The sequence below is a fragment of the Peromyscus maniculatus genome, chromosome 2 (assembly GCF_049852395.1).
Source record: "Peromyscus maniculatus bairdii isolate BWxNUB_F1_BW_parent chromosome 2, HU_Pman_BW_mat_3.1, whole genome shotgun sequence".
Taxonomy (NCBI): domain Eukaryota; kingdom Metazoa; phylum Chordata; class Mammalia; order Rodentia; family Cricetidae; genus Peromyscus; species Peromyscus maniculatus.
This window is the reverse complement of record NC_134853.1, coordinates 83133782-83147759: the sequence shown is the minus strand read 5'-3', so window position 1 is coordinate 83147759 and position 13978 is coordinate 83133782. Positions and strand designations below refer to the sequence as shown.

The following is a 13978-nucleotide window of genomic DNA, read 5'->3' as shown; positions in this document are numbered from 1 at the left end:
CTGACCTCCACACGCACGCACGCACGCACGCACGCGCGCGCGCACACACACACACACACACACACACTTGCAGAAATTACACTTCACATGCAGAAATTAATTAAAATTTTAAATAATGATGGTGGAATGAAAGCTGAACAGCTAATAAAATGTAAGCATATTGAATACAATATGAATAGTTTCAGTGGTGTACAGAGACAAAGAACAGAGCATTGTGAGAGTTCAAAGTCCACCAGAGTAAGCCTTGAACTTATTCTAATCTGTGAAGAGGTGCTGGAAACCTTCAGGAATTAGGAAGCCTGCCTGAGTTGCTTCCTGAACTATTTCCAGTGGTTTTATTTAAAAATATTAGAACCAAGAGAGACTTTAGAGATTGTATAACTCCACAGAAGGGGTTAATGGAATCTGGGGATAAGGAATGATTCACACAATCTATGTATGTACTGATACAGAGCCATTAGGTACAGGTGTATTCATGGTTTTTATTGTTGTTGGTGTTTTGTTTTTGAGACAGGATTTCTCTGTGTAACAGTCCTGGCTGTCCTGGAACTCACTATGTAGAGTCCTGGCTGGCCTTGAACTCACAAAGATCCGCCTGCCTCTGCCTCCTGAGTGCTGGGATTAAAGACATACACTACCACTGCCCAGCTGCATTCATGTTTTTTAAAATAACTATTTTTCATAGTTATCCCAATAAAGTGGTTTTCCTTTTTCTCCTTTTGACAGGCTTAATGTACTCACAAGTACCACAACCCAAAAAACAACGACTAACGTATGAAAAAGTCCCTGGAAGAGTGGATGGACAAACCCGGCTGAAGTTTTTATGAAGAACAGAAAGGACAATGCCACATGCCAGATTCTACTTTTTTTTTTTTTTTTTTTTTTTTTGGTTTTTCGAGACAGGATTTCTCTGTGTAGCTTTGCGCCTTTCCTAGATCTCACTCTATAGCCCAAGCTGGCCTCACAAAGATCCACCTGCCTTTGCTTCCCGAGTGCTGGGATTAAAGGCGTGCACCACCACAGCCCAGCTCAGATTCTACTTTATGATAATCCAGTAACACAATTATTTAGGTTTGATTCTACGTCAAAGGAAATACCATTATTTTTAGATGTCCTTGGTGTTTCTAGCATATATCCAATTTTCATAATATATATTCTGTCCTGTAACTTGCATCAAAATCTGACTGTCTGATTTGTCAGTTAGCTTAATAAACATAAGACCCCCCCCCAAAGTATTCAAATGTATGTGTACTTCACAAGTGTTTTGTCTTTTCAGATTTTTTTTTTCACTTATATGTATGCATGTGGAAGCCAGAGGCCAGGGCTGCCCGAAGTTCCCATCATAGTCTTTTTTTGTTCAGATTTAATTTTTCTTTACTTAAATTGTGTGTATCTGTGTATTGGTATGTGCACATTGAGTGTTGTGCCTGTGGAATCGACAAGAGGGCATCACAGCCCCTGGGACTTTAGTTACTGGTGTTTGTGAGCGCCTGATATGGTACTAGGAACCCCCCTCCAGTCCTCTGCAGGAGCAACAAGCACTCCTAGCCCGAGTCCTCTCTTGGGCTCCCCACCCCATCACAGTCTTACGATTTGAGGCAAGAAGTGAGGACCACACCACAGACAAGTGCAGGACTGAAGCCAAACAAGCTCCATGTCGTTTCCCCTAAGCAAGGTAGAAACAGGAGTCAAAAGGAAATGTTTGCAACCTAAAGTGTGGGAAAAGCTCACATTCATAATATACAAAGCACCCCCTCAAATTGGAGGGGAAAAGAAACCTAATAGGAGAAGTAAAATATCTGAGCAGATAATTCTCAGAACAAGACTAACTTGTAAACAATTAGGGAAAGCAATTTCATTATACAGATTATTGTCTATTATATCAACCACTGTTTTTTACCTATCATTGTAGATGTAACCAACCGTCTTATTAAATAAGAAACACAGAAACAATGTAAAAGAGAAAGCCGAGAAGTCAGAGCTCAGAGCTAAAATCTCACCCTTCCTCCTGCTGTCCCAGCTTCGCGAAAAGAGACCTACTTCCTGTCGGTTCGTTTTTTTTAAAGTATGTTGTTCTGCCTTCTCATTGGTTGTAAACCCAAACACATGACTGCCTTGTCACTGTCTGAATGTACAGCCCCCTAGGTCTTAAAGGCATATGTCTCCAATGCTGGCTGTATCCCTGAACACACAGAGATCTTATGGGATTAAAGGCGTGTGCCGCCACCGCCACACTCTTGCTATGGCTCTAATAGCTCTGACCCTGAACACACAGATATCTATGGGATTAAAGGCGTGTGCCACCACCGCCACACTCTTGCTATGGCTCTAATAGCTCTGACTCCCAGACAACTTTATTTATTAACATACAATCAAAATAATAATTCAGTACAATTAGATTACCACCACATATCATAGTGACAAAAATGTTGAAAATAGATACCCAGGGACAGCATGTCAGAGAAGACTACTTTCCTACATTGTCTGTACAACCTTTTAGGGCCCAGTTTAGGCAACTGCTAAATAATAAAATGTAAAGTGACTATATAGTTTAACTCAGGAATTATATTACTAAGAGTTTATGTTAAATCAATTATAACATGAAATCTACTTGTAATAGGTAAAAATTATAGACAACTTGCTACCAGGAGAGAGGGCAAAGTAAACAATTTAGAGTATAGAATACCTTGAAACTATTACAAAGAAAGTAAGTGTGCTCTGACAGAAAGTGGTCCATAACATAGTGAAAATGGACAATTCCAGCTTGCTCAAAAACATTTATACATATGGGGAAAACTTGAGCAAGAATGAACCCCACATCTTGTGATGCATGATTTTGTTCACAAGAACCTATGGCAAGGTTCTAGGAAGTGGCTCTGTGGGTACAGGGATTGCCAGTATTCACAAAGCTCTGGGTTCGGTTCCCAACAGTTCATAAACTGAGCACACCGAAGTCAAAAAGAGGCCATGATCCTTGACTACAGAGCTAGTCTGATACATACCCAGGAATACATGAAAGCTTGTCTCAGAGGGGGGCGGGGAAAGGCCAAGGAAATCAGCATTGCACCCACTAAAACGTGCTTGGCAGGAAGGCACCAAGCCTGGGGTGAGGCTTCACGCATGCTCCCAGGGGCTCAGTGGACTCAAGCTGTTCTCTGGTGAGCAGCCAGCATCCTCCCCTCTCCTCCCAGTTCCCCACTGTTTCTGTCAATAACCTCTATTTTGTTGCTTTCCTCACACACAAAGTGTTGGAATCAGCAGTTACATGGGATGCACAAAGTGTTGTTAAGTCCAGAAGCAAATGTCGGTCTTTTTTCAGGATGAAGCCATATGTAAACCTGTGTTCTTCTTAACCAGCTTAGGGCCCTAAACTGTGTTGGCACTTTGCTTAGATTTAGATTCCTACATTTTTATCACTGATTAAATTTTTTAGTGTTAAGCTCCTAACCCCGTTGTAAACAATTTAGCTATAGCTTTTTGTTGTTGGTTTGTTTTTCAAGTCAGGGTTTCTCTATGCAGCCCTGGCTATCCTGGAACTCACTTTGTAGACCATGCTGACCTCAGACTCAGAGATCGACCTGCCTCTGCCTCCCAAGTGATAGGATTCAAGGCCTGGGACACTACTGTCCAGCTCTATGGCTTATTTTTAATGAGTAGATTTAATTTAATTTAATGCTACTTAAACTCTTCTATAGCATTAGAAAAAATATTTCCACACTATGTTTTGTAATGAATATAACAAATACCAAAATCTAACACTGCAAAAAAGAAAATTACAGAACCTCACTTTTACTGGAACAAACATTCCAATGAAAGATTACCATAGCAAATGGAAACTAGCAACAATTAAAATAAATCAAAATCCATCTCAGTTCAATTCCTAGAGTACCGAGTTCCACGATAAGTCATGTGTTAATATAATCCCTCATTAATATAACTGATATATTTAAGGAAAAATTAATATGAGTAGTAGTGATATATTATTACCTAATAAATTTTGCCTGAAGATCAGAGGACAGAACAAGCCACTAGATTAAACATAGAGGCCAGGTAAATGGTGGCACACACCCTTAATCCTACCACTCGGGAGGTGGAGATCCATCTGGATCTCTGAGTTCAAAGCCACCCTGGACTACATGAGATTGACTCAGTCTAGGAGAGAAACAGAGCCAGGCAGTGGTGGCACATGCCTTTAATCCCAGCACTTGAGGTCTTATGCCTTTGCTTGGGAAGTCACACACCTTTAACCCCAGCACTAAGAAGGAAGTGATATGGTGGGCAGAGAAAGGTATATAAGGTGAGGAAACTGGAACTAAAGCTTTTCGCCGAGGACGCTCATTCAGCTGGAGGCCGATCGGCTAAGGCATTTCAGGCTGAGGAGTCCTAGAGACGTGGCAGAGGCTTGTTTCCTTGTCTCTCTGATCTTTCAACATTTGCCCCATATCTGCTCTAGGTTTTTTATTTAAAGACCATTTAGCAATTCATGTTACAGTGATCTAATTCCCCCTAAGATATTGACCAGCACTCATTTGTTCTTTAGTTTGCAGACAAATAGGTTTCAGTATGCCATTTTCATAATTTGTCTTCAATTTTTAAAAATCATATTGTTGAATTCAGCAGCTCCATGTTTCCTCACTTTCTGGCCCAGGGTCCCTTCTTAGACTCTCGAGGTGAATTACACTGGCAGATCCCCTATGTTAAACCAGCTTCCACGTGACATCTTCTCTTAATGCACTGCTGGATCTGATGTGCTTACACTCGGGACATTTATATCTGTATAATGTCCATAGTTTCTCTCAATTATCTCATGTAGTGTTCCTGAAGGAGAAAGTGGATCCAAAGAGAATTTTGTTTTTAATGGAAATTTGGAATGCTTATTAAAATTCTTGTTAATTGAGATAGAGAATGGAACCTATATAATGCTAATAATAGGAAAGGGATGGTTGAAAAAGAAAAAGATACTGATAGTGTAAAATTTCAGACAAGATTAAACAGAAAATAGAAGCCTTAAAAGGACACCCAAATTATGATTAGTATGGAATCCAATTCACTGATATTGGAATGATGCTTAGAATTAAGGAGGGCTCAGCTAAGGGAGGGCTTCCATTTTCTCCACTGAAATCCGACTGACGGTCTTGTATTCCCACTTACTTACTCATGGGGGAGTGCCATGCAGAGCTAGTCCAGAGAGTGGCTGTGGCCGGTAACTGGGGATTGCTTTTCATGTTATGCTTACATCTACTTTTGGAGACAGTCTACAGGGATTTCAAACCCAAATGCCACCCACGGTGTGCAGCCCTCAGACTCAGCAGCAAACAGAAATCCATGGAATCCCAAAAGACAAAATCAAATGCAAAATATTGCTGTCATGAAAAATGATGGTTAGGCAAAAATTTTATTTCCAAGTTCTTCAAAGGTTATTATAAACACAAACTTTCCTTCTAAAAGTGCCCCCAATTAAATCAAAGGCACATCACCCCCAATAAAATACTTGTGACATTAATTCTTTTAGGTTGTAATATTTCCACATTTTGTTTTTAACCAATTGCAATGTTTTGAATGTAGGTCACATTTTAAACATTTTTTAAAGGCATAAGCACATTTTTAAGAGCTACAAACACAACTCTAAATTGTAAACTAAAGGGACTAAAGAAAGAGCTCACCAGCCTCACCCCGGATGGGCAACCTAACGCTACATCAACCTTTCAGTTGGCTAAGGAGCGTCTCTCCAGTCTACTGTCCAAGTAAGATCATATCACATTAAAAAATGAAAACGCTCTCCTTTAAAAAATCAGGATATCAATTAGTCCCCCAATTTTATATTTTCTCTTCATTTAGTAATTGTGAATTCTTACAAACAAATTTTATTAGAGTATAAAAATGTTAGGAAAATTACAAATACTGCTTTTGAAAATAAAACATTTCCCTCCTAAAAGGCAAACAGCCAGTAAGTAAAACATCCTATATCTCAGGCAGGGCAACACAGGTTCTATGAGGGAAGAGGTGCATCTTAGTAAATTTGGTGGTGAGGTTAAAAAAAAAACTGACTTCTGTAGAATTTGGCTCTAGGAGCAGGCAACAGAGAAGGTGATTTGGCTGCTGAAACTGTTTTCTTGGGCCACGGCCGCAGTCATCCATCACCATGTGCTTTCCCACCGACCTTCTGCCCTGTCGGAGAGAATGTGGTTGGTTTTCACATTAGCGAAATGTACTTATAAAGTCACTTCATCATTTCATAGCACAGCTAATGTTCACAAAGTAGAAAATAATACATGAATACAATAAAATATGTAAGCCACATCCTTGGACACACAGACCCATGACAGTGCTTTGTAAAAGGAGATCCACAGTGTCAGAGGAAGACAGTTACCTTAGTAACCCAAACGCACCGCTTTCTTTACTACGAAGATTGTGCCTAATAGCAGAATCAGCTCCTAATTCAATATGAACAATTTCCTTCTACAAGTATGTGAAAAGGATGATCATTTACTGTGTAAATACAAAATTTGAAATTGGTCTCAAGACTAATACTCTATGTCCTTATCATCTAAAAGAAAAAAGGAAATGCAGGGGGATGGTGGGCCTTGCGCATGGCGAGCAGCTGATCCACACTTCCAACCATTTATTTATTTTGGGACATCTTTTGGAGTTGGCCAGGTTGGCCTTGAACTGGCTCAGTTTTAATTACTTTATAAAGTTTTTAGGTTGGTGGGTAGGCAAAAGTCGGAAATTGCTCCACTTGCAACATTTTCACCACACGCTGCACAAAGACGAACCAGGAAGTGTGGGTGAGAAGAGCTTCCCCCTGCTACAGAAGCAGCAGGTGGGGAAGTAGCGAGGGCACAGCCTGAGCATGCGCACGCTGGCAGCCTGCCCTGTCTGTCCTGCATGTTCTTACCGACAATGGACAGTATCTACACTTTTACAATGGTTTAAATGGAGAGGAATCGTTGAAGAACCTTCCCAGAAATCCAAGTGTTGGTAGCACTAGTTTGCAGGAGGCGAAGAAGAAATCACTGGGTTTGTTGTCGGGAGCCAACAGGGCAGCTTGACCACCACGGGGTAGAAATGCCCTTCCTCAGAGCACCAGGAGGCTGTGAGGCCAATCATTTCAAGATCCACTCACTAAGAAAGCCTGAGGATCTGCTGATCCGCTGAAAATATGCCTTGTACAAGCCCTCCTTTAGCATACTACCTTTTCACGTATTTCCCCGATGCTGGCCTCCAGGGTGAACCTTCCCGAAAGTCTACATTCAGCTCTTACCTGTGTTGGCCCCACATTTCATTCTGAATCTGCTGGGGGTGGGGGACTATCAGGGGATAACATCTGGATTAAAATCTGGAGATTTGGGTTGTAGATATTTTTTTTTTTTGTTCCGATTCCGAGTTGTTTTCTGTTGCATCCTGGGTCTCTCATTCTTGGTCAGGTTTGTGTCTGCTCCTCGCTGTGAATTCCCGTTTCTAAAAACGCCTTCGAGAGCGCCTGTTCCTGTTTCAGTCTTGGCCCCTCTCTCTATTTTTTTCCTTTCCCCCTCTGGTCCCACTCGTTCTCAGTGCTCCAAATGCTGGTTTCTTATGCAGTTGGTTTTTAACACTTGACATTGTACTTCCTTCTCTAGAAATGCTTGTCATTGTCATTTTCCCTAATGGATTTAAACTTCATTCTCATTTACCATAAATCAATAAAATTTTTAAAAATTGGAAAATATAAGACCTCAATGCAAAACAGTCAAATTAATGCCATGCCATTCTAATGAATAAGTCTGTTAAAACTCCTTTAGCCTGCCCCCTTACACACACACACACACACACACACACACACACACACACACACACACACACAAAATCAAGGGAGAAAGCACAGCCCAAGGCAGACAAAGTCAGCCCTTCCTTCTGTTGAGTCCTTCGTCCCTAGAGAAACAAGTCAGTCGGAAACACCAGAGAGCAAATCACAGCTCTGCGATGCTGTAAGAGCAGAGAGGGAATTAAGGTCAAGAGATAACTGCAGTCAGCTCAGTTAAAGAGCTCACTGCACAAGGTGACAGACAGCACGTCACTGAGTGCCCAAGAGAACAGAGCTTCTCTTGGCTAGACCTTTTCCACGGCAGGGAAACTGCAGACCAGAATCACCCATCAGGCAAAGTCCAGCCTTTTGACAGGTTTTTGTTTGTTTGTTTTTCACCTCTGTTGCCCAAATCCTTTGGGAAGCTCCCTGCTAACACGATGACCCCAGGACGGCATGTGCATCCTAACTCACCAGTCTTCACAGTAAAGCGCAGGATCGGGGCTCCCGGAAGGGGTTGCTTCCAGCTGGGACACCAAGCAGCAGGGCGTCCTTGCAGGCATTCTGCATGCAGTACTGCTGAAGCTCTGCGGCCGCCTGAGAGACCTGAGACAAAGCACAGAGGACGCCCTGCTCAGAGCCAGGCCCAGCGGCAGGCATAGACAGCCTGAGGCGGGACACCACTGTCATTATCCAAGGCTCTCTGCTCATTCCACTCACTCATTTCCAGGAAAGACCGCAGTCTATGGTGGAGTTTCGGGCACATTGGGTGTGCTTGAACAAAGGAAAAGCTGCAGTGTAGCTAGAGTTTTGCTGCCTGGCCCACAGTCAGGACAAATCTTTGTCACCCGCCAGTCCCACAGCCGCTCAGACCCAACCAAGTAAACAGAGACTTATATTGCTTACAAACTGTATGGCCGTGGCAGGCTTCTTGCTAACTGTTCTTATAGCTTAAATTAATCCATTTCCATAAATACCTTGCCACGTGGCTCGTGGCTTACCGGCATCTTCACATGCTGTTTGTCATGGTGGCGGCTGGCAGTGACTCCTTCTGCCTTCCTGTTCTTTCTTTTCTCCTCTCTGTTAGTCCCACCTATACTTCCTGCCTAGCCACTGGCCAATCAGTGTTTTATTTATTGACCAATCAGAGCAACACATTTGCCATACAGAACATCCCACAGCACTGCAGCTCTGATCCATTTAGAATCCTAGTTTTGAGACTGAACTGGTAAGGAAATGGCTCATTCTCAAGCTCCCAGTACAAATGTCTACTATGTAAAACGTGATTGTCCAGTCTGTGCCAAACAAGTGATAGACTTTCCAGAAAGTACAGCTTTCTGGTTAAGAATGTGCTCTCTGGGGCTGAGGGTGGGGCTCAGTGATAGAATGCTTGCCTAGCACAAGCGAGGCCTTGGAGTCAATCCCTAGCACAATGCACAAGAGTAATAACAGTACTATTGATAATCATCATTATAATAATAATAAATAAAACATGGATACTGATTATGTTTTAGTCATGGTTTGAGTGTGTCCTCCAAGGGCTTATATGTAGAAATTTAATTTTCACTCTGAAGGGTGGAAACTTGTTTATGTATTTTATGTACATGGGTGTTTTTTGTCTGCATGTACGTCTGCACACCAGAAGAGTACATCAGATCCCAGGAGACTACAGTTATAAATGGTTGTGAGCCACTATGTGGATGCTGGGAATTGAACTCAGGACCCCAGGAAGAACAGCCAGTGCTCTTAATCATTGAGCCATCTCTCCAGCCACAAGAGGATTAGGAGGAGGCTGGTATTTGATAAAGTCATCAGGGTGGAGCCCCCATGACTAAATACTGGAGGCTCTATCTGAAGGAGACCCGAGGGACAGACACAGGCAAGCATGCTCCCTGCCTCCATCACGAAAAACCCTGTGCTGCCGTGGGAAGTGACCAGCTAGAAAGGCATCAGCAGATGCAACCCCTCTAGACCTTGGACCCTCCAGAACCAGAAGCTAAAATAAACTTGTTTTCTTTTTTTCTTTTCTCTCTTTCTTTTTTTTTTTTTTGTTTTGTTTTTGTTTTTGTTTTTCAAGACAGGGTTTCTCTGTGTAGTTTTGGTGCCTGTCCTGGATCTTGCTCTGTAGACCAGGCTGGCCTAGAACTCACAGATCTGCCTCCCAAGTGCCGGGATTAAAGGCATGGGCCACCACTGCCCGGCAAACTTGTTTTCTTTATGGTACCCTGTACGTGGTACTTAGCTATTAGCAACAGAAACAGACTAATACAATTCTGTTACAGCTGTTTGCCATATGCTTACAATTACTACTAAGTTTCTGAAGTGCCTTAGGGATTTACTTTTAGTACTAAAAGTTTTAATTGTTAGTATATAAAATACAATATATATAACCAGACTAACATTTAAGCTAGTTTTTCCATCAACAGAAACTCTGATGTTTTCACATTAGTGATAATTGGAACTAATGGTTTTATGTAAGTTATTAATTTCTAAAGACATGCGGAACAAATCATGTCCACGCTTACGCTTACTGGGTATCATGGAAACCGGTAAACTGCACATGGGGGGGGGTAGGTAGGAGACTCTCCCAGGACCCCTGGAGAAAGGGGACTAACCAGACCCTGGCATAAAGAACGTAGAGACAGGTAAAGGGATGCTCAGAGGAAAACGAACTGAATGAGAGAGGTGAGAAGCTCTCAGCAGGGTCCCCGGAGAGATGCTGGGTGACAGGACAAGCCCCAAACCCTGTAAGCTGGCCCCTGCCCTGGAGGTTGGGTTGTTCCACCTGGGTTTTTAGAGGCCACTCCAGAGGAGGACTCCTTGAGACAGCAGCAGGCTTCCCAGTCCCCAGAAAGGGATGCTAGAAAACCAGTGTCCGGGTGTGCCAAGAACATCCCGGACTGAGTCCTGAAATGAAGCTGACTAGATTCTGTCATGTGACTCCCTTAAGGCGCTGCCCAAGTTCACCTGAACGCCCTGTGTGTGTCATCATCCACTGTCCTTTCTCTTCCCTCGAGGTCAGTCTCTTCCCTCGAGGATGTCCACAGGTGTGTGAGCAGGCATTTGATCGGCTTTCCTTCAAGGGCTGATGCACAACGATACGGAACACTTTGAACAGTTCCAGCTCTAGCCCTCCATGTCCCCTCCTCACACAGCCTTATCTCTGCCAACAGCTCCAGCCAACACCAGTAATTGCCTTGGGAGGTGAGGGACCAGGACGTCAATCATCCAGGGTGGTGTTGAGTCTCTTGCACGGACTACACAGTGACCACTAGGTGTCGCTGCTCCTGATGTCTTCCCCATCACTAGAGGCTGACTGCGCTCCTCTGCTCCAGCCAGACCCTCAAGCCCCGGACCCGGCCCCGCTCTCTGGCACACCTCTTCCTCGCCCACCCCCTGGATCAACCTCCATTTGCTTCCTGCCCTCAGAATCCTTGGGCGTCAGATGCCAGTGAGGAAAAAGGAAGCACAAGCGAGCGGCACAGGCCTCGCACTTCGCGTCCAGGTGGTGAGTGCTCAGGCCACCGAGCCACCACGGTGGAAAGCACTTTCTCCACCCTTAGCTAGTTCCCATCTCACTGTCCCAGAAGAAACCAGCTTCCTGTTTCACAAGACAGCCATCGCCACATCCAGTATTTGCATAATCAGAGGCACTCTACACACAACTCCACTTCCTTTCTCCCTGACCTGGAAAATACCACCCCAAAACCTCCACACCCACCCACCCCTCTACATTCACCATGTCCCCCTTGGTTTCTTCCCTTGGCAAAACAAAATAAGGACAAAGTAAAAAAATCTCTCCTATCACCCCCCCCAACCCTTCTTTTAAATTTCGAAATTAAAAAAAAAAAAGTCATTTCCTCTTTAAAACTAGATTTTTTTTTTTAACCTGCGTGGCCTCTTACAAAATCCAGTGTAGGTTACAAAATCCAGTGCACTTCTCCGTACTCCGCGCCTTTACTGTAAGCCTGGCTATCCGAAATCACTCTGTTTATCGGTCAATTTGTTTACTGTATCCATCTGAACCCCCTATTCCCTGGAGGAGCACCAGGTCCAGAATTAATGCACCGCTGAGGAAATTAACTACCGTGATGGTGCATCCACACCTACCTACACACTGCAAATCACATTCGCTGCCAACCACACACTCAGCCAACTGAGTAAACACTGGCTGTGGTCATGAGCCTCCGTTTTTATTTTATCTTACGGGTGTGTGGGCTGCAGGTCTGTCTGCCGGTGCAACACGTGCATGCCTGGTGCCCGAGGAGGCCAGAGGAGGGCGTGAGGTCCCCTGAAACTGTTACTGATGGATGTGAGCAGCCATGTGTGGGTGCTGGGAAGTGAACCTGGGTCCTCCAGAACAAAAGCCAGTACTCTTAACCACTGAGCCACCCCTCTAGCTTTTTTTATTGGGGGGGGGGGGATAATTCTTCCCTCGCCTGCTCTGGGCAATCCGTTTTGATTTGTCCCTGGTGGCACGCTACAAGTTCTGCTCTTCGTGTACTTCACACTCACATATTTCAATGACTTCTTTTGGCCTTGTGCTGTGGGCTTCTGCCCGCACGGCTAAATCTCTCCTGGCTATCTCTAAAATCCACAGACCCAAACCCATTTCCGCAAACTCTCCCTCCCGATGCCCCAGCTCGAGCATCCTTCTTCGCCCTCGCTCCCATCCGCCCATTCAGTGGCCTCCCTCCCCGTCCTTAGACAGCATCCTCCCGCTGCAGCGGCTCGGGCAGGGTCCAGGCCGCCAGCGTGTCGCCGGCTCGGGGTGGACACGCCCACGGGGCCCTCGGGCCTTGGCCACGTCCCGGGACAGGCTGCCTCTCCGGGCCCCCGTGGGGCCTCCAGCGCCGGCCCGGGGGTCGCGCCCGGAGCTGGCCCGCGTCCACGCGCGGCTCGCGAGCCCCCGAGGCCCCGGCGCGCGCCCGGCCCGGCAGCGGCCTCTTCCGCCGGGCCGCGGCCTCCCGTGCGCCGCTCGCTCGGTGCTCGGTGGGCGGCGGGGCCGGCCCGGGTCCCGCCGGGCGGATGCTCACCTTGATCCTCTCCACGCCGGCCTCCAGCTTGAGCTGCTCCACCAGGCGCTGCATAGCGTTCACGCTGGCCCCGGAAGACATGGCGGCTGAGGCTGGCGCGCCGGGCCCGGCTGGGAGGAACCGCGACCGAGCGGGGTGCCGCCCCGGGGCGGGGAAGGCGCCGCGCCCGCCCCGCCGTCCCCGCGCTGGGGTCGCGAGCTGACCCGCCGCGGTCGCCGCTGCCTCCGGACACTCCTAGGTGGCGCCGGCGCTTCGAAGGGAAGGGCACCGTAGGGTTTCCAGGAAAAAGCAAGTTCAAGAAAGTCCTGCTCTTTGGGGCGAAAATCCCAGCCTGGCATCTTTGAAACATGCGGAATAAAATTGCACCAGCCCTCTCACCCCCTGGCTAGGACCACTGTTTCTAGTCTTGTCCTGAGTTTCTTTCTTTTCTTTTCTTTTACTTTTCTTTTCTTCTTCTTTTTCTGTACTGGGATCATTAACCTGAAGTTTTTGTTTTGTCTTTTTACACTTACTATATGTCTATGCCGCCATTCTTGTACATCATTCGTATCTGTCAGCACACACTACACTGGGTAACGGGGGTTAAAAAGCAGTTATCGGTGGGCTTGCTAAACTTAAAAGCCCAGAGAGTTTTAAAGCAGTGCGTTTAAATACCTAAATATACTTTCAAGGCCCAAATTCTCATCTCCTGGCTCTGCTGAGTGTTGGGGTCACCAGCTTCAATGTGGAAGACTCAGTAGTGCTGCGAAGAAAACCCATCTTTTCTTTGAACCCTGCCTAGACAACCCAGAGCCCAAACCACCCTTTTTCTGTTGGTTAGGGGGCGAGGGGCTAGAATTCCCCCAATGGATCTCCCTGGCTTGTATTGACCATCAGCCTTCCCTTAGACTGGTGCTTCTCCACCTGTCTAATGCCGCCACCCTTTCATATAGTTCTTCATATGGAGTCCCCTGTCATACAATTATTTTCGTTGGTACTTCATAATTGTAATTTGCTACTGTTATGAATCGTAATGTAAATATTTTTTGGAGATAAAAATTTGCCATGGGGATCTGGACGCACAGATTGTTGAGAACAGCTGCCTTAAACCAATTGCTACTTAAAAAGGATTTGTTGCTGAAGTATCCAATTTTCCCGCTGCTGAGTCCTCCCTCTCTGG

The 13978-nt window shown here is 45.4% G+C and overlaps 2 protein-coding genes across 3 annotated transcripts in view; one reads left to right on the top strand and one right to left on the bottom strand.

Moving 5' to 3' along the window:
- Shoc1 (shortage in chiasmata 1) overlaps window positions 1-1238 on the top strand; it is an 86434-nt gene extending 85196 nt beyond the window's left edge. Inside the window, exon 29 of the mRNA XM_042271211.2 lies at window positions 727-1238. Within this exon, the coding sequence (XP_042127145.1) occupies window positions 727-827 (101 nt within the window). The 3' untranslated portion in view covers window positions 828-1238. The remainder of the gene's footprint in view (window positions 1-726) is intronic.
- A 4138-nt stretch (window positions 1239-5376) lies between these two features.
- Gng10 (G protein subunit gamma 10) lies at window positions 5377-12976 on the bottom strand. 2 transcript variants are annotated; one of them, XM_076564283.1, is made up of 3 exons: window positions 12820-12976; window positions 8258-8389; window positions 5377-6168 (listed from the first exon to the last, which is right to left on the bottom strand). In XM_076564283.1, the coding sequence occupies exons 1-2, from the start codon at window positions 12898-12900 to the stop codon at window positions 8264-8266; spliced, it is 207 nt and encodes a 68-aa protein (XP_076420398.1). In that variant the 5' UTR covers window positions 12901-12976; the 3' UTR covers window positions 5377-6168; window positions 8258-8263. The 2 variants fall into 2 exon arrangements, with proteins under 2 accessions (XP_076420398.1, XP_076420399.1); XM_076564284.1 differs by having other exon boundaries at window positions 5996-6163.
- Window positions 12977-13978: the final 1002 nt, after the last annotated feature.